Genomic DNA, 20,685 nt, shown 5'->3' with positions numbered 1-20,685 from the left:
AGAACTTTCTCCCATTACTTCTACTCCTTGAGTTCATGTTTCTACTTCCATGTCCACAGACACTAGCTTGCCAAGCCTCTGTGTCTACACTGCCTTGACTTGCACTCCCTGCTTGACATCATCTTTTTCTCCCATTCCTCAACTCCAAGCTGAATATAATTAGCTCTGATAGTCAGCAGCACCAATTTCCAAATGCATTACCAGGTCTCAGTTCTCTCACCTCTTCTCCCTTCTGTGATTACCATAAGAGTGTCCCTCTTGATCTTTTCATCAAGACTGTATGTCAGCTGATTCATTCTGAAGTTTCACTCTCTAAAACACAGATTCTTCTAGATTGCTAAAATTGTCACCCAGGCTCATAACACCATGCATCTCAATTACTGCAATGTTCTCCCTCAGCCTGAACAAATGTAATGTGTCCTGATTTGTATCCTCTCCAAATGCTGCTGTGAAATTCACTTTCTGAGTCCACCATCTGTATGTGTCACTCTTACCTGTGCGTCCATCTACTGGACAACCTTTCCCTATCTCATCAGTGATAGCTACTTACTTTCATTTACAAAAAATTTCAAAATCTAGTTCATCACCCTTCTGCCTTCTCAAAGCATTTCTTAGTCTGTATCCAAAAGCTCATTTATTTGCCCTCTATGTCTGACTTGTTTAATGTGAGGATCTTTGTTCTTCTTTCTGTGCCATATTTCTCTATAAACATCTCTGGATGAACAGCATGAGACAATTGAAAATATTGTATTCATTGTCTGAGTCCAAGATTAGAAGTACTAAGGTTCTGAATTCAAAATTCTGTAACAGTAAAGCTGAGTAAATAATTTATAGCATGGAATTTATTTAATGAATTTTGCTTAATTTTCTGTTTACAAAACAGTGAATTTGATATTCAGAAGTGCTCGCCAAATAATCTTTGCAAATTATTCTTACCATGCTGCTTAAAAACAAGCAAATTTGAAAATTGATCTCTTTTGATGTATATTTAGGTCACATGATAAATTTCTGTAGCCTAGTTACTCAAGTATATCTTTGAGGCAGGCTGTGGATACAAATAGTGGTGATTATGTATCTAAAATTCATCGCCTGACAATAATTTCTAAAATCATAGCTGCTGTGGTGGTGATTATTCCTAGTAATACACTTAGCTTTCAGAATTTCATCTGAAACAAATGGAAAAGATATAAACACAAAAACCATTTTCATTTTAAAATGTGAATGTTTTTCTCAAAATAATTGTTACTTTATTTTAAGCCTGATTCTCTAAGGAAAAGAAAAAGAGTTCATTGCCTGAGCTTTGTCTTTCTGTACTACTCAATTGAGTCGCTTTCACTTCATTTTTTACACAGTAGTTTTTTCAGACTTCTGGTTAAAAAAGAAAAACAACAAACTGAAAAGGATTTGGGGAGGAGAAAAAAGTACACACAGCCACAGTGCATGCTGCCTTGCTCATATGTGGGCTGTAGTGGGAAGCAAGGAAGGCTCAGGGGACATGAAGGAGATAAGGAAAATCCAGGATGAAAGGATCTGAGAAGGAACCGCCTATATTAAGGCAGTAACAGTGGAGAAACGGTTTTAGAGGTGTAAGCCATTCTTCCAAAGAAAAACAGGTTTTATTGATACCTTTGCTCATAAACTTGCATGGCAGTCTCCACATGGGAGTGCTTATTCCTTTTTTTGAATGCATATATCTTATCTTGACTAACTCAGCAATGATCTTTTTTCACTGATCAGGACAGTATTTTCATACAGTAACATCATTCTGTCTAAAGTAGCACAAAACTAGGTGAAAGGCAGAAAACTATGGTCTAAATGGTATAATATCCATAAATATCCCTTCCTAGTGTTCTCACAGGATTCAACCAACCTTCCTTGCAGTCTTGTCAGAGAGTTTTGCATACTGTATATCCTATTCCCTTGCAACCATAGTTTTCAACAAAGAATGTTCTGAATATCTCAGAACAGCTAAAATTAATCACCTGGGACCACAGTGACTATGTGAAGCATATGAACACACAGCATGTGAAGCAGGGTCAATCCTGACTGTGGGTCAGAAGTTCTACAAGTCCTGTTCTCAGAGCTGGGTCATAATCTAGTGCAGCAACACCAGACTCATACAAACTGAGATCAAACTTCCCATCTGGTTTTGACTGTATCGCTGTAACAATCATCTAATGAGGGTTGGTATCTTCCCTTGCAGTCCTCTCCTAACACAGTCTTTGGCTTCTGAGTATTACTAATACAAACCCCTAGCCCAGGAGCACAAAACCTATTTACAGTGTGATCATTTACTTTGGAATATTGCCCTACCAATCTTTATCTATACCATTTTCAGTTCTATCTGTAGTACATATTGTAACTTTTCAGCCATGATTATTATTTATGTGTGTAATAATTATTTTTCAATTCCTTTTAAAGTGTGTTAGAGGCTAAAAATGAAAGCTACAGCACTCTTGTGAGACCTTTTCTCTACAGCCTATCAACAAATACTCTATGAAACATTTTGAAAACTGTTAGTTTGCAAACCTCAGAGAGAATAAAAAAGTCAATATACGATTTTGCAACACAGTTTTTTCTTTTGTGCATTAAGATATAAAAAGAAATTTGCTCTATTTCCCCTGTCTCAAAATTTAAGGCATTCCATATACAAAACACGTTGTAGATTTCACAGGATAGTTACACAGATAGTATCTTCACTGCATTTATTAAATTGTACCTCCCCTCTTTTTTTGTCTCAAATACATACTGGACACCAGATCCACTCAAAAGAAGTGAAGATGATGAGGTCTGTAACAGGACCAACATGTGTGACATCTCCTTTTCTGCAGAGTAGTAAAGGAGCATGGCACACCAGTGCTAAGTCCCATTCATTACATTTACTGTGTATGGACATCTGCTGTCCTCTTCTCGTTTTTCAGTGGAAGTTGAAGTTTCTTACAACAATTTTTTCAGTGAATGCTTTGCTCTTTATGGAAAATTTTAATTCTTTCAGAAGAAAGGTAAGTGCCTAAACCCTAAACCATTCATGTTTCAGCTGAAACTGAGTGCCTCTCAGGAGCTGCAGGGGCTAAGATTCATCACTGTGCACTTCTTCATCTTTAGGATGATGTGGCTGATGTGTCACCTAAAGGAAACCAGGCTATAATACAGGAGATGCATGTTTCTGTAGGAAATGGGAATATGAGGCCCATATTCCCATGGGAGCACCATGGTGACAGTTTCATATTAAAGTATTTGATTTTCAATGGGTACATTTCAGATTTGGGGTTTTTCTCACATAAAACAAAACTATTGTCTTCATATTTTTATGAAATATGATTGAAAGTCTGCAATTTAGGAAGAAAGCTACTGAGATTTTTTTCTGTCTCAGTTTCCATTAGATATTGCTAACTTAGGACTTGAGCTATTACCTTGTAGATGTCCAGGAATCCACACTGATGGTCAAACCGCGTGTAGAGCTCGTTCAGCATGCTGATGACCTGCATGGGTGTGCACTGAGCACAGATGGCAGTGAAGCCAACAATGTCTGAGAAGAGCATGGTGACATCATCAAACTTCCTGGCCTGAACCTGCTGCCCCTGCCACAATTGCTGAGCCACTTCTTCAGGGAAAATAGAAATAAGGAGATCTACTGTCTTCTTTTTCTCCTCTTCCAGGGCTTGGTGTGTACATTCTAGTGTTGCCTTCAGCTTATCCATTCGTTTTTTCAAGCCATCCTGTGCCTTTGCTTGTTCCCCAACCAATATGACATCACGAGTAGCATCATGGATAGGTATGTCTGAAAGATGGAGGCCTCGGCCCATCAGTTCATCCAGCTTATCCACACATGGGGAACCAAGAAACAAAATCGAATTTGATTCTGGTACATGAATCATTTGTCCTTTAATTTCCATCACCTGCAAAATAAAAAAAGTTCAGAAAAGGAGAAAAATTAGCTGACAGATATGGATCCTCATTCTACTTTCCCCATCTTTCCCTTTCAGCTAAAATGATAAACACAAACTGTAGCGTCTTATACAGAAGCCTCTTACATTCACCTATTCAAGCAATGAGACTCACAGACTACGCACTAAACTGAGTCAGAAAAGGGCCTATACTGACACAAAAGTATTCTCAAATCAGATATTGGATTCTATTTGTAACCAATTAAATAGGAAAGCAACCACAATAACATGTATTCTCAGAGTGCTGTCTAAATAATGCTTCTGGAATGTACCTGGCATTAAAAGCAAATTCCAGGGTTGCTTCTTTGTTATTTTGCTGTAAATCATAAAAAGCACAAAATTAAAGCAAAATTACAACTATCTGAAAGCAGGTTAGTGAAATGGTGAAGCACCATTTTTCAGCAAAGCATCTCTTAAAAGTAAATTGTGGCCATTTTATAGAGGAATCAAAGAAAAACAGATGTAAGAAACAACGCTATAAACTAATAAATGTCATGGAAAAAGAGTTCTAGTGCTCCTATTTCTTATTTCCCTTCTCATACATGCAGCAGAGTTGAAGACTGACATTCTGTTAGAATCTGTAGATTTGTATTTGCAAAATAGTAGAAGGAACAGTAGGAAAGGCACAGTAGATGGTTCATCACACTGGTTTATAGGTTTTGCGTGTGTCTATTAAATGACTAGATGCTGTCCAGGGGTTGATCAAAGACCTCTTGCTCTGTGATTGCAGTCAGGCACAAAAATATCAGACTGAAATGGACATTGAAAGCTAAATTAAATCAGACAAACTGTACCTCTTTGAAAATATAGCCTGCCATAGCCTCTGTCATGCAAAACAATCATTATTAATGTTTTCATTCCAGGAGTACACACAGACCAGGGCAGTGTTGTCCTAGGTGATCTAAAAAACCCACAGTCCTTATCCCAAGGATGTCATAGTCCAAACAAACACAACATACAAACCTTATGCAACTAAGAACAGTGTGAGGAACCATAATGCCCTATATCTATGTTTTTCTATTCCGCACAATCCCTTGAAATAAAAAGTTCTCCTCCTGACACCCTTTTTTTTTCATTGTGTAGGCGTTCACACACTGTCATATGATTCACTTTATCATTTAATCCTCCTTCCATCCATAACCCTACCAAGTAAAATAGGAAAACCTCAATCACGGAATCCAGAGGTGACTGTAATGATGTTGTGATTTAAGTGTCCAGAGGCCTGGAAGTTCCTGCTGAGCTGACAGCTAGCCCTATATGGTACTTTCCATGTTTGTGGGAGATAGTAGGAAGCTCCTGTTTCTATTAGGGTTTTTTTTACATCAGATAATATGCTGCCAGTGCAGATTCTACTGTCAACATGGGAACTGAGACTATCCTGTCCCCATCCCCTCTGCCTACTCTGCTAGCAACCCAACAGATGTAGTTTCTGATGTCAGCCAGGGAACTCAGCAGGTGAAAGTAAATGCAAGTAATTAAAATTGTCAAATTTTCTAATTTATGTCCCCACGCACCTACTAATATTTACACTTCTAAGCTTTGTTTCCTCCGCTTTGTTCTGGGACATTCATCTCTGTGAGAAAGCTAGTCAGCTACCTAGATGGGCAGATTTAATGCTCCAAGGCTAACTGTTCTTTTTCTGCTTTTGAAACATATGGCTTCCTGCTCAAAACATAAGGGAAATGGGTGCTTTCTTCATGCATGCAGCCTCATACTTTCAAAAGGGCAGATGCAAAATTTTTTTAACTCTGAAGTATAAGTTGCCAAATGTGAAATACATGCTACAGCATTTCTAAATTGTCTTCTTATTTTGTTCTCCTTTGTCAGAGAGTTTTCTGTTTGTAGAACTTGTCTCTTGTGCAAAATAAATATATCTCATATTAACAGTTCTCTCTTCCACCTCCAGGTGATAATAGAGTATCATCTCAGGAGGAGAGAGTGTGACCACAGACCCTGGCTGAGCCAGTCTGGCATGGGGGTGGACTGCTTGTCAGCAAAGCAAGGCACCTGGCTTGGAGTCGTGTTTCTCCTGCTAACCTGCTGTGAGACTAGAAGAAAATTAATGCATCCCTCTGTTCTCCTGCTTTGCCTTTGTCAATTTGAGGTGTTAAACTCTTTGATGTGATCTCTGTTTGCGCTAATATACTGTACCAACCTTCCCCAGGTGGATTTTTCTCAGGAAACACTGACTGAGCAAATAATGTACAAAACAGGCACTCTGGAGTCCTCTGCTCTGCTTTTGGGTAACTCCAGGCAAATTAACAACCCTGAGTGCTTATTTGGCCCTTCAGTGCAGCAGGAACAATGCTATTGACAACCCTATAAAACACTTCAAGACTTACGTGTGAGAAGTAATAGAAGACAGACAATTCTATAAAATGCCTAAATAATAATCTGTTCTGCCCAGGTGAGCCAAGCTCCTGCTTCAGTAAGGTTGAAGAGTTCTAGAACACTTTTAGAAACTTTTGCAGAGATATTCTCCCTACACAACTGATTAGCTTCTTAAAACTGCCTAAAGGTTCAGTGCTACTTCAGCTTTATCCTCTGAATATTACTATCATTTTCTCTGCTTAACAGGAATTGTTGATGCTTCCTATCACTCCTTTCATGTTACATTACTGATTCTAATATTCTGCTCTCTTTGATGATTGATGGGTAGTTTTAGAAAATGGCCTGCCAGTCTCTTCAAGTTGCCAAATCAGGGGACAGGGCAGCAGATGCAAATCTTCCCCAGCTTGCCTGGGGAGAAACACTTAGGTCTTGTAAAGCACAACAGTAGAGAAGACCTAAGACTGTATCACTCTTCCAAGTTGCTGCAAAACCCCTTCCTTTCCAAAGAGGTTTCTGAGATGATTCAGACTCCTTCTAGCAGACTTCAGTCTGCAACTGTTATCCAGATGAACCTCTGTCTCTTTTCTTTGGTTTCTCTTGCCTCTTGGATTCTTCTTTGTTTTTTAAAGTACAGCTGATGATATAGGACATTGAGTTTGCCTGAAGCTTGCCGTGCTTCTGGGCACCTCCCCAGAGCTGGACTGCTTCACACATGGACCATAAGCCTACATCATCCAGCTTTCTTTGAAGCAAGGAAAGATCAAAACATTTCTGTCTTTAGTTGTATTTAATTACTGCTATATTTCATTGCCTTCCTGTCTCTTTAATTATATTCTCACTGAGTAAAATAAGAATAATTCTACCATTTTCAGAGGACATTCTCCTGATCTACAGTGCTATAAGACAACACTTTGAAATGAGCAATTACACACCATATTTTACAGTATTATGTTGCTGTGAAATGATGGTGCAGCCTAAGTAGCTCTGGGACGAAAAACAAAAAATCTATCACTGATTTTCACTGCAAACCCACTGCAGTGAAAGGAGAGAAAACAGTTCCTGATTCTTAGGAATTCTTCAGCCTCTCTCCCCAAGGAGAAAATCCGACAGACTCTAAAGCTGCTGTTTCAGAACATGAAAGAGTCTCCTACTGAGCAGTGCCCCAACAGCTACTTCATGATCCTGAGATTAGTTCAGTTGGTTAGAGCATGGTGTTAATAACACCAGGATTATGGGTTTGATTCCTGTATGGGCCATTCACTTAAGAGTTGGACTCGATGATCCTTGTAGGTCCCTTCCAACTCAGAATATCCCATGAAATTAGGGACACAATATCCAGTGCTCTGCACACACTCTGGATGCAAGCCACCTTAGGATCAAAAGCTTATGAAACAAATGCCAACTCCACAGCCTAGTCTTTAAGGAAAAACACAGGGAAAACCCTCATTTTTTGCACTGAGGAAGGATACTTCTCTGTACAAATATGTGTATTTTGGAATACTGACACAGAGAAGGTATACACATCTCCTGGAAAATATTAAGGGAAATATGAGATGGTATCCTTGAGAAATAATTGGGGGGCTAAAAAATAATTTTCTTTCTCATTAGGCCAGACCATATTTTCTGCAGCCTCTTCAATCTACAAATTTTAATGGAACTGCTGCTTTTACTTTGATCAGTGCATAATCCTTCCCAAATTGTGATTATAGTCTTCTTTTTCAGTTTTATTTATTGGGAGTAGGTTAAGAAACTTACAGTGCTAAGCCACACTTTCATAAAGTTACGCATGCATGCTTGACTTCATACAATGAACAAATTCAATAAGAAAAAACAAATCTCCTTCCTTAACAGGCCCACAGATATTTAGAGGATGGAAAGACTGGGGTAAAATCAGCTTATGACAAATCAACCTGGAAACCATCATCATCTCAAGGTACAAAGAGTATATGCTGACTTTTAGAAAGGTGGTCCAGCTGCTAGCCTAAATTTTAAAACTGGATTCACTTCTTGGAATGTCCTAGGATACACGGCAGTGTCTCAGGAACATTTACAGCAAGGTATTTCAAAATATTTAGGGATTTAGGGTATTTTGTGAACACTCCACAAGACAACAATACACTTTCAGAAAGAAATGCAATGACTCTGCTTTTAATGTTTCCATGACACATCTAAAAGGGCTGCAGGTATGATGGACAACACTGTAGTTAAAAAAAAAAATCTCTTAAATTGAAAAAATGGGCTAAAACCATTATTCAAAACAAAGGCAATTAATATGCTTAGGCAGAAATAATCAAATGGAAAAAGTACAGGCAGGCTAACTGTTCCTAAGAAGGTGGCCCTGAGTCCACAGAGTGGAACAAATGAATGTAAGCCAACTTGTCACGCTGTCATTAAGAAAGAAAACACCATAAATGACTATGTAAGTATGAATAGAGCTTGCAAAACGCGGGAAGTAATCCTTATACTCTGACCACCAGTATTCAGGCCTCAGATGGGCAAATCTGTTCCTGTTTAGTATAACAAAGAAGTGGATCGATTGAGAGTCTGTTGAAGAGCAAGCAATGAACGTGATGAAAGGTCTAAAAAACATGACCTACAAAAAAAATTGAAAATATTTGATGGTTTACCACAAAGAGGAAAAATCCAAGGGTAGACATACGAAACTCTTCAAATACACTTAGAGTTAATGCAAAGAGGTCAGACTCTTCTACAAATCCAGTGGCAAAAGCTTTGCAGAAAAGGACTTGGTGGTCAGTGGACACCAAACTGAACATAATCCAGCAATGGACCCTTGAGTCAAAGGCTAAGAATACTCTAGGCTCCATTAGCCCATCAGGTGGTGGGAAGTGATCTTTCACTTCTGCTTGGAACTAGTGAGGCCACACCTGGAGTACTGTGTCCATTTCTAGTATCCCCAGTATGAGAGACACATGGACATGCTGAAGAGAACTCAGCAAAGGTCAATAAACATGATTAGGGGACTGGAAGATCTCTCCTATTAAGAAAGGCTGAGAGAGTCGGGACTGTTTAAACTAGAGATGAGAAGGCTCAGGACAATCTTATTCATGTACGTAAACACCTCAAGAGAATATCTGTGCAAAGATGACAGCCCAGAGCCAGGACCAGAGGCAATAGACACAAACTGTCACAAAGGAGGTTCCCTCTGAACATCAGAACAAAGAGTGACCAAGCACTGGTACAGGTTGCCTGTGGAGGTTCTGGAGTTTCCATCCTTGGAGAGACTCAAAAACCACCTGGACATGGGCCGGAAACTGACTCTAGGTGACCCTGCTTGAGTAGGGGGGTTGAACCAGACCTCCAGAGGTTACTCCTAACCTCAACCTTCTGTGACTGTGAGATGAACAAAAAATAAAAGGCTCAAATTGGAAAAACTGAGTTTAATGTGGGATATTCTTCTATTCATTGGGACAGTGAGAATGGAAACATTAAGTAGTAAGGCTCTGGAGCCTGCATTACTGGGGATTTGTGAGATCTGCCAAAGGATCAGTCTTTCTGTGAAGCAGAGGAATGAACTAGTGACTTAACAGAAGTTTAGGTGGAAACAAGAAAGAGAGAGGTAGTAGGGTATCATTTGGTGTTCAAACAAAAACTACCCAAGTTATTTCTGAGATAATTAATGTAGTGCAAGTGGAGATCATGTGGAATTCATTGCTTCACTCAGTTTTCAACACTTCTACAGGCAACAACAGAAACAGGTGCTTCTAGAATAAATGTCATATGATCTACAAGTGACATCTAAGTCAAGGTCAAATGAATCGTGTCCCATGTGTAGAAATACCTACATTTTTCTGTTGTAAAGGGAGCACAAGCCTTGGACACAGATGCCTATACTGGTCGGCTAACCCTTCGTCCTATCAGAATAAACTGACTTCATAGAAGTGCAGGTATTTCTGTGTGTTTAAAGACACCTAAATGCCATTATATAAGTACCTTAAGGGAAGCATAAGTTCTCTGTTGATCTAACGGACCAATATTTTAAATTCTCCAAACCTCAATTCAACTAAACAAAAACTAGATATTCCCATAAAGTTAACACTGCTCTGTGGCTGGGTAACCACCAACACAGGCTGAACATGACTGATCTTAAAGAGAGAAAAAGGAACAGCCATTACAACCTTTCTGGTACTCCAACTCTGCTTGTAGGGTGTAGTAAGTTAGAGTCATGGTCAGCAAAATTAGTTGTGGAGAAAGTTTTCATGAAAATAAGAAAAATTTGTATTCTAATGGAATTCTGATTTGCTATCTTATCTTTAGACAAAAATAAAAAACCACCAGCTTCCATTACACATATATTTTATTGAAAAAAATATAAGAGAAATACACACCATCTCTACAGAAATGAAAAATAATTTATTTCAATCGATACCTGATGAAATTGAATAAACTGTTTGCTCAGCATAACTCAGGACATGCTTGGGTTCTAGTGAAAGTATAACTCTCAGTATTTGCTTACAAGTTTGAATTTTCAGCTCAATGCATTGTCACAAGAATATTATTCCACGCAGTAGCAAAGTGACAAATTTCTGGTTACTTATAGGGAACCCTGGTGTATTACATAATGTGCAGCAGTCTTCAGACCCAAGTGACCAAATTCTGTACATTATAGATACCTCCCAGACCCAGAATGGCAGCAAAAACATTTTACTTTTAGGAAACCCAAATCTTTGGGGAAAATATATTCATGTTCTATAATGTAAAAGAGAGAGAGTGATAATCAGAGAAATATTAAAATCTTTCAGTTGTAAACTTGGACCTTCAAGTAATTTCTTTATACCAAAAGAGTAAGTGTGGCAGATTAAAAGCAAACAAATGAGGGTTAGATAGGACCTGCTCCACATGAAGCATAGGTACGCATGGCAAATCAAAACATGGAGCCAAATAAATGCGAAAGGGGAAGAGGTAAAAGAGATGACTATCCATAACATATTAGTCTGCCAAAGGGAACAGTGAATTCCACCTGAAAAGATCATGACGATTTATGATTTATCTTCTTCCTTCAAAACACAGAAATTGCTTTTAAGAAGGTACTCCAGACTGCTCCTTGGTTAAGTCCAAGATAAATCTAGCCCTGAGGAATAAAAATAACAGGGAAAGGATTCCTTCAAAGGAATCTCTTTCTTCACAAGGTAGTAAGTCAACCCTATGTGTTCCTCAGTCGGATCCCCCCACAGATGTTCCGAAGCAGAGTGGATGAACTCAACAAATATGAATAAATACCTTCATATACTTAAATATGGCCTGTCAGGGTCCTGAAGACACCGTTGGCCTGACAGTCCCTGCCCAGTCCCCCAGGGCTCCTTCTGCCTTGCCCAGGGCTCTGGATCCCATGTCAACCCCTGGGGTGTCAGTCCCTGCCTCAGCAATGCTGTGGCAGGACCCATGTCCCTCTTCCACAGCCCTGACCTGCCTGGCCATAGGACCATCCAAGGGCACCAGGCCCAGCCCAATCTTCACCTTTTCCCATACCCAGCTTCAGGGAGTTGCCAGTGACAGTGCTGGGGCTGCCCCAGGCTCCAGGTCTGGGCGGCTGGGACCAGTCCTGGCTTCCAGGCCCTGCCTCTCCACACTGCTGACTCCTACGGCTCCTAGCACTCTGGGAGCCCTGGTCCCTTCTGTACCCTGAGAGTATCCAGAAAAGATTTTACCTAAAACACCTGTCAGAGTTCAAGGACCATCTGGACAATGGTCTTGGCCATATGGTTTAGTTTTAGGTAGCCCTGTGAGAAGTAAGGAGTGGGACTCAATGGTCCTTATGGGTGCCTTTCAACTCAAGATATTCTATGATTTTTTTGTTTTTCCTTTCACTGCAAAACCTATTTAATCCCTTAAGACTGATTTCTGGTTGCACACACTTTGATTAGTATGCTAGATTTTTAGGTATTAACAATACATCTCTCTGCTGCTTTATTACAAAACCAGGATACCCTGTGCAGACATTCAGCTTCCCACTTCACTGCAGCAACACAGAGATACAAACGTACAGCATCCGTTTGTTTAGGTCAGGAGCAGAGTAGTGAAAACAATTTTTGTGGAAATGCCCATTTCTTTAGAATCACAGAGTCATAGAATGGTTAGGGTTGGAAGGGACCACAAAAATCATCTAATTCCAACCCCCCTGCCACAGGCAGGGGCACCTTTCACTAGATCATGTTGTTCAGGGCCCCATCCAGCCTGGCCTTGAAAACTTCCAGGGATGGCACACCCACAGCCTCTCTAGGTAACAAGCTCAAGATCTGTGAACTATGAAACTGGTGGTAGCAATAAATATGCTCCAAACAGGAGGTCCCCAAGCCACATGCTTGAATTAATTTTGCATTTCAACCAAAGCAAAATGCATTTTTGTATTTATGACTCCAGTTTGATTACAACATATCAGTCAAAGTGTAAAGGAAATTTCCCATATTTAATATTCTCTCTGTGTTTATGAAAGACAAATTAAAGAGATTCAATTTACAATAAAAGTTTGTTAAACATCTGGTTAAAAATAAATGCTATATATACTTACATAATCAAATCTCTATCTCATGCCTGTACAAACCTTTATAATTGATAAATATTATTTGTCAGTTTGTTAAAGACAGGTATTTTTATTTATTTCTATCAATGTCAACAAGCAAGACTACAGAGAAATGCGTCAGTATGCTGAAGGAAGTGGAAAGGCTCCCTTTTTGCACAGTGTTATTACTTTTTGGATTAGTTCCTATTGTCTTCACCATAAGATTTGTGCAAGTGCATGAATCAGTCTTGGACCTAACCCTTCAACTAGTAGTGTTCACCTCCTAGCAACAGCTTCTTCTTTGAACGTGATCTGTTCCAGCTGCCTGAGATGACCTGCTAGCAGAAAGTACTCAGTCATGTGATATTTCTCGCTGAGTATTTTTGTTTCTCAGATCCAGGTTCATTCATTTTTTTGTGGAAATTGGTTTTTACCAAAATGCAGTGAAATGGTTAAATGAGTATATATGTTTATTCATGAGAACAGCAGGCAAAGAGCAGCAGAAGCAGCTTTCCCCTTTGATCTGTGCAGAACAGATATATATATATAGCAACCATTAGGAGATGTGACATTTTATCACTAACCTAGGAATCTTAATATTTCTGTGATTAAAAGATCTCTTAGCCCATGCACTAGCTAGTTTGCAGAATTTTTCTCCTTTAGGACTTACACAGTGCAACTCTTTTCCTATTTCATCTTAAGTATATAAATCTGTTCCAAATTCCTGCCAGCTCCACAACAAGGAAACTGATGAGAATTGGAGTCCTCTGTTGATATTTTTACTGTGCTTTTTATTTTTATTACCCCATATGTCAAGTACTTTTGCAGCTTTGATAAAAGACTCTATCATTAGAATTTGATATTGGGATTAATCAATTCGAATCTCTTAGCGCAGTATAAATTTTCAGAACACCATGAGAAGAAATTTCTTCTTTTCCCAGTGAAACCATTCTTAAATTAGATATAATTAGAAAGAGCCATTCTACCTCTCACTGAAGTAATTGCAAATATATCCAGCTGGTTTAAGTGGGAACTGTACCAGAACTCTAAAATGAAATTTTCTGTATCTTTCTTAAAAAAGTTGTATTTATTTCAGTATGTTCAACACGATATATTACAGCATTAGGAGACCTTTCATCAATACCTTTCTATAAACTAGCATATTTGACATGTTCCAGTAAAAGACAATCTTCATGTGGAGTCTCTTACAGGCTATGTTAGCATTCTGAACTTAGGAAGAATGCACTGGCCTCGTTTAGTAGTCTCAGGTTAAGAGTGTCATTTTTAACCAATTCCACTGTGTATTTATTTTACAACCCATCAAGAAACAAAAAGCAAACAAAAACCCTAAAATGCCTTTAACTTCATTATAAATAGAACACATATAGAGTGTGAGAGGGAACAGCCAGATGTAGTTAGTATTTTCATATTTCTGTGTGCATTAAAATATCTGTTTAACCTCTATTTTCTTCACTGTATCTAATTAATTTTTCCTTGAAATAACAACAAAGAAAATGAAATATGAAGGTAGAAGGTGATATTTTAAAAACAAAACATGGTCAGTTTCTGTTGCCTTGAATTATTCTAGCACAAATTGAAGAAAGAAGTTAAGCAGGTTTCTTCAATGACCCAGGCTGACAAGAAATATGAAGTTATTCCCAAGTTCTTAGCTGCTCACCACTGCTGCAGGGGGGCTACCAAAGCTTGAAGGGAGTGTGGGGGGATGGGGCAAGGGTGAGTGTGGATGCAAACAGGAGGCCCAGCTGTTACAGCAAAGAAGGACAAGGGAAGTGATCAGTCTAAAAATGTTGAGAACTGCTGCCTCAGGAAGCTCCCCACCTAGCATGCAGATTCCAGTCCTCAGATAACTCAGGGGAGTTTGCAAAATTTTTCAGGACTTGCTGTGGGTAGGCAGATCACAAGCCAGCCAGCCCCAGCAATCACAGGACTGCCTTAGCAGTGCTCTGCCTCGGCTGAAGCACCCTGCTGAGAAGCAGAAAATATTTGCTCAGGCACAGCATGATGCTAACACAGCCACCTTGCTTTTGGATCAGGGCCAGCTTACCCATGAAAGACTGAGAGGCTGAGTGGAGCTAATGAAAAGCTCTCTGTACCCACATCGACAGGATCAACTCCAACCAATTTCTGCAAATACTGACCTGAAGCTAATTTGAAGCTGTGAATGCCCTAAAGGGCAGAGCACTTAATGAGCTCCCCGATTTTTCAGCATTTTGACTCCTACAGTTCATTGAGTATTAAAGCTTTTACACCTAAAATCCAGATTTCAAAAGTCAGTTTTAAGAACAATATCTAGATGCCTTTCAAAATTTCACTCTTTGTATATTTACTCACTTTGGAAGAGTCAGAAGGAGGAGAGAAAGTAGAGAATTCAGGAGTGGTTAAGGACTGGAAGAAGTGTAGTAAGGTGTTTTTAAGATTTGGTTATATTTATCCTTATCCTACTCTGATTTGATTGGTAATAAATTAAACTAATTTCAACAGGTCAAGTCTATTTTACCCATGACAGCAATTGGCAAGTGATCTCTCCCTGTGTTTATCTCAACCCACAAGCCTTTTGTCATATTTTCTCTCCCCTGTGCAGCTGAGGAGGGGAGTGATGAAGCAGCTTTGATGAGCATTGGGCATCCAGCGAGAGTCAACCACCATGACATGCAAGGGTGTTACTGTAGAAATACAGACCCCAAATGCTGTCCTTAGCTGTAATTCAGCAGTGTGTGTTTTGTAGTGTCATGGGTAGGCTTTCCCCATGGACTGTCCCCTCTCTTCTCAGTCCCTCCTGGGGTTATTAAGGATCTTGCCTGACACTTGGTCAGCAGGAGCAGGGGAGTTTCATGATGCTCTTCCTTGAATACCTCCCAAAAGAAAAAGGGAGACTGCCTAGACTGTCCCACGAAAATGATCCTATGAAAAGAACCAAAAAGAAAACACTCCGTGGAAATGAGCTTATCTTAGTTTTTTCAGGTTTTAACTGGAAATCTGCAGCCTCTGGGGTGACGATTCACCATAAGACTAAGTTTGATTTAGCATCTGTAGCACTTACTTCCTCCAGCACGTGTTTTCACTAGTTGTACTGCATTTTTATTTATTTGGCTTTACATGGCCAGTCATTGCCTCATGCATTTCATTTCCATGCACCGACTCTCATAAATAATCTCTTCCTTCAGCACAAGTCATGATCTACTTGGATTCAACAAGCAGTGAGACTGCTGTGGGGCCTAGTAATACACGTTACGTATATGTGTGTTACGTTACATTATTTTGCACTGATACCAGATATTGCTAGAGTGCTGTAGTGTAGTGTAATATGTAAGTTTTTCCTAAACATTTACACTGGAAATCCACTGTTTTGAGTATTATCACTTTATGTTTCATAGCACTCAAACCAACACAAACACAAAACCCAGGAATCTTTCCCTAGTTTTCAAATATAACTTGCAATATTTGGCTACACATGGTGTCCTCAGAATGTTTTATTTTTATTGCATTACTTTTCATAATCTTTTACTAAATTATTAAGAGTATAGAGAGCACTTCAAGGAATATTAAATGTTATTGCATTATCAAGGTAATGATTCTATGAAATAAAATTCTCATCCTCAAAATTACACTGGTTGCTATGCTGAGAATACAGAATATTGGGTCTCAGCTTCTCATGTGTGATTACATGATTGATTTATAAAGTTAAAAAAGTTAAAATAACTCAATTCTCCCAAATAATTTATTCTTGCACAGTATTCCATCGTCCTAATAATAATAAAAAAATGACAGTAAAACTTAGCAGTTCTTAATCACACTGCAACAGTCTTTTGATTTAAATCAATGGGATTATTCACAGATCAGTTGATTTCTTTAAAAGACAAAACTATTCTTGTATTTGCCAAGGAAATGAGAGAAAATGATGATGATTACCCAGCTTCAGGTAAGAATGGCACAAAAAAGCAGACGGATGATTGCCTATTTCTGTGTTAAGACACAAATTCTCTCAGAAGACAGTATGATATCTTATGTCTAAATAAGTTTTCCAGTTGCTTTAAAAATGTGTGGCTCTCCAGGAGGGATGCTCTTGAGCTGTACCAATGAAAAGGCCTAATCTGAAGTCGCATGAAGCTAATGGGTAGGGTGTTTCTGAGAGCATCATGCTCTAGGACACAGGGTCACAAATGAGTGGAAAATCCCTTCTTTCTCAAATGATAGAAACACATTTATCTTTTGTTGTAAGAAACAAAAGATTCTAGGCTATATCTACTAACATATACATGTATACATTGTATCAGTTTATTATAATAAATGGAAACAGTCTGGCATAAACAACTCTCTGATGACATTTGTGATTTCTCAGTCATAGCTAAACAGTGTAACTAGCCATTTTCCCCAGTTTCTTCCCACACGTTTGTTAAAGGAAATAACATCCCTTGCTCAAGAAGAAAGAAAATAAGGTATTGTTTACCAAAACTCATTTTGATGAAAAGATAGAAAAATTAAATATTTTTCTCTCCTGTTTTGGTTGATGGCACCTCAGTCAATCTAAAACACCTTTGTATTTCACACACAGTAACCCAACTGAAGTATGATAAATGACCACAGATTACCGAGGTATGTCAATTACTTTGAAGCCCCCAGAGTAAAATTCCTGACATAGTGAAATAAATGGATAAACATCCAACTTCATATGTGGAGAACTCCACTGCAGCTGTTTTTTATGCTCTGAAATTATGTACTATATGAACACTGATAATCATATATAAAATACAGTCTCTGCTTATTGTAAAGTTTCATAACATTTTAATGCTTATATTTCACAAAAGCAATTAACAATTAAAGTTAAAAGAAAAATTAAACTAAAGCTTATTCTGTGAAAACTTTCCAGAGATTACCTTCCATATGCCCAGACCTGTCTTGCTAACTTCAAATGACTAACTGCCTAAATTCTGCAGAGCTCAGTCAGAGATCTCAGAGTTTCATGTGTCTAAATCACCAAAGTCAGGAAAATTGTCTTGGATTCACAGAAGAGAAAATGACAATATTGCTGCCTCACAGTGCCTAAACATTTAACCTGTTTTATCACAATATTCTTGTTACAGAACTTAAAATTTCTGATTTTGTATTACAGTCAGATCACACAAGACATGAAAAATTTCAGCGATACAAGATTGTTCCAAATGTTTTAGTAACAGAATAAATCTTCCAGCAATAACTCTTAACACTGAAGTTAATTAGTGAAACAACCTCTAAAATAATTCTTCTGGAATGAGAATTGAAATTTGTCAATGTGAAGAATTCTGGACATACCTTTCCACTGGATATTCTTTATCAAACCTAACTGGCATACTGCTAACCAAAACCGTTGCTAATCGCAACACCAAAGCAATTTCCCACTCTTTGTCTTCATTTTGACGTCTGTACACCTACCCAGGTAATATCAGACCATATTTTTCTTAGTTAGACTAGCAAATGCTATATGTTATGCTTTCTCACACTGCTACTGTGCTATTACTCTCATTAAACAACCAATTCCATGAACAGCCTGTCTTTGGCAAACTGCATCAGCTTTATACATTAATTGAGTAGCCCAGCTGAATTACTAACACAGAAATAATGATTTTCCTTTGCTTATTCACACATCAACCTTGGAATAGAACGTATTCTTTTTAAAAAGAGGTTAATAGTGTACTTTTGTACTGGTACAGTGATAACACTACAAGTACAGCACTAAATTTGCTGTGTTAGTCTAAACTATGGTCCTTCTGCTCTCCTACCTTCTCTCTGCTGTTGACCAAAATCAGATAGCCCAGGCTGAATCACCAGGGTGGCTGATGTACTTTGTGAGTCATGCTTTTATGGGGGGGCTTGGAGGTGGTTTTGGAGGTTTGTTTGGTTTTGCTGTTTGGTTTAGCTTTATTGTTTGGTTGATTTTGCTGTGGGTTTTTTTCTGAGAGCTATCTTAAGGAAGTCTAAAAGGGTTCTGCTTGACGTGAGGAGGAAGAAATCAGGATTTCAAAATGACCTAGCTAGAAAGTTAAATATCCCACATGGGATGCTAATGACAAAATCAAACTGGGAGCTCAGAAACAGCAAAAGCAGATCTCTCTCATTTAAGCAGCTTTGCTATGAGAGGTTCTCAGCTTTGTTTCAGTGCAGCTAATTCTTATTTTTCTGTAATCTGTTTCTGATTTAGCCACTAATTCCTTTCTCTTTCTTATAAAAACAGATGGAGAACTCTTTGACAGGATGACTATCATTAGTCTTTGTTCAACAGTGGGAATAAAGGGTTTTTACTGTGGCCTGTAGCGTTATGGGTTTCCTGATGCCTCCAGAGAATCTAGTTTCATCTCTCTGGTTGCTAAATTTTCCAAGTCATCTGAGGCCAATTTCCAAATATCTTCTCTCTCATTATACTGGTAATCAACAACAATCTGTTGTCTGTATCATCTGGCAAAAACATCTTTAATCTGAAAAGGGAGCTTGCTTTTCTAACACTGTTCAGACATCATACTTGTCTCTAGACAGCTTTGATTCTTTTTTTTCTTCTTATGTATCATTCACAACAAATGGCAGCACTTAAACCTAACAAAATAAGACTAAGAACTAAATAAGAGTCTAAATGTATTTACTATAATCTCCTGACATTTGATTCTAACATGATTTTTTTTTCTTCTTTTTTTCTTTTTCTTAGTGAATTCTGGCTTTTGTAGTAAACTTTGGCTAGTGATTCCAGGAAACATCATGTTCTTATTTTCAGTAGTATAAATTTAAAATAATTTCCACTGCAGTAACCCAACTTATTACAAATGTACAGCAATATAATAAAGTACTTGATTTACAGCTGCTTCCAAAAATTGACAGTTTACTGGTATCAAACTTCATGCTTTTTCATTTTTTCATGGCAAAGCCAAAACGAACAGCTTTTTTTCAAAGTTTCAATTTGACTTTCCTTAATCTTTCTAAATTTTAAGTGCTCCAATAAATATACATATATTTGAGAACTCTTGACATTTTACAGGTTTCTACTACTTCTTTCTAATTCCAACCATAGAACATAGAAAGTCCTTTAATTTGATGGATCAGAAACTAAAACACACAAGATCTATTGCATCTCTAGTCAGAAATTCTCATTTTATTTACTCTAAAAAAGTCTCATCTGTCTCCAAAAGAATACAAGTTTCAAAAAAACAGGTGGGCATGTGTACTAGAATAAAAAGCAAACAAACAAAGTGAGGAAATCATCAAAATTCTCAAAAGTGTCTGCTTCTGGCAACCAAGAATGGCATTTTAAGAGAAATAAAACTTCATGGGATGAAAATTAGGACCATTCAAATACTTCACATTCAGCAACCACCATCACACCCACGTCTTAATTCTCATATCCATGTTTTTAACCTTTTGAAACACAACAAAGACACAACATTACCCACAGTGTTGTGTGCCTTTAGTGGATTCAGTCTGCCTCAAAGCTATAATTTTTTTTATGATGGACCAGATTGTGATGTAATATTACATTATTACAGTAAACTACTCTGAATGTGTAGGTTTATATTCTTTGTAGAATCTCAGTAGTGAATTGTTCATGATAAGATACATGAAAATAAATAGCAGAAATTAAGTTCATCCTTCCTCTTGGAGTGGAAAGAGTGCCTTATTCATTTACAAAAAGAAGACAAAATTAATAAAATGGATTACTACTGTGTATATATATAAAATAAATATTTTTGTATTTCAAATTTTATAATCTGCAATGTAATTTCGAGTCAGTAACATTTATTCATTTTCAGCAGGTATGAGTGTTTGTTTTATTCTGTTTTGCATCGAAGAGGTACTACAAAGGAAAAACATATATTGCCTTTAAAAGAAATTGGAGTAAAAAAATTTTAA

General features: G+C 38.0%; 1 protein-coding gene across 1 annotated transcript in view; it reads right to left on the bottom strand.

Moving 5' to 3' along the window:
* GUCY1A2 (guanylate cyclase 1 soluble subunit alpha 2) overlaps positions 1-20,685 on the bottom strand; it is a 140,623-nt gene that overhangs the window by 55,678 nt on the left and 64,260 nt on the right. Inside the window, exon 6 of the mRNA XM_027651961.1 lies at positions 3,414-3,899. Coding sequence (XP_027507762.1) covers positions 3,414-3,899 — 486 coding nt within the window. The remainder of the gene's footprint in view (positions 1-3,413; positions 3,900-20,685) is intronic.

Source organism: Corapipo altera, unplaced genomic scaffold (genome assembly GCF_003945725.1).
Source record: "Corapipo altera isolate COAL_440 unplaced genomic scaffold, ASM394572v1 0, whole genome shotgun sequence".
NCBI classification, from domain to species: domain Eukaryota; kingdom Metazoa; phylum Chordata; class Aves; order Passeriformes; family Pipridae; genus Corapipo; species Corapipo altera.
The sequence above is the reverse complement of the archived record's forward strand: the minus strand, read 5'-3'. Positions and strand labels throughout refer to the sequence as shown.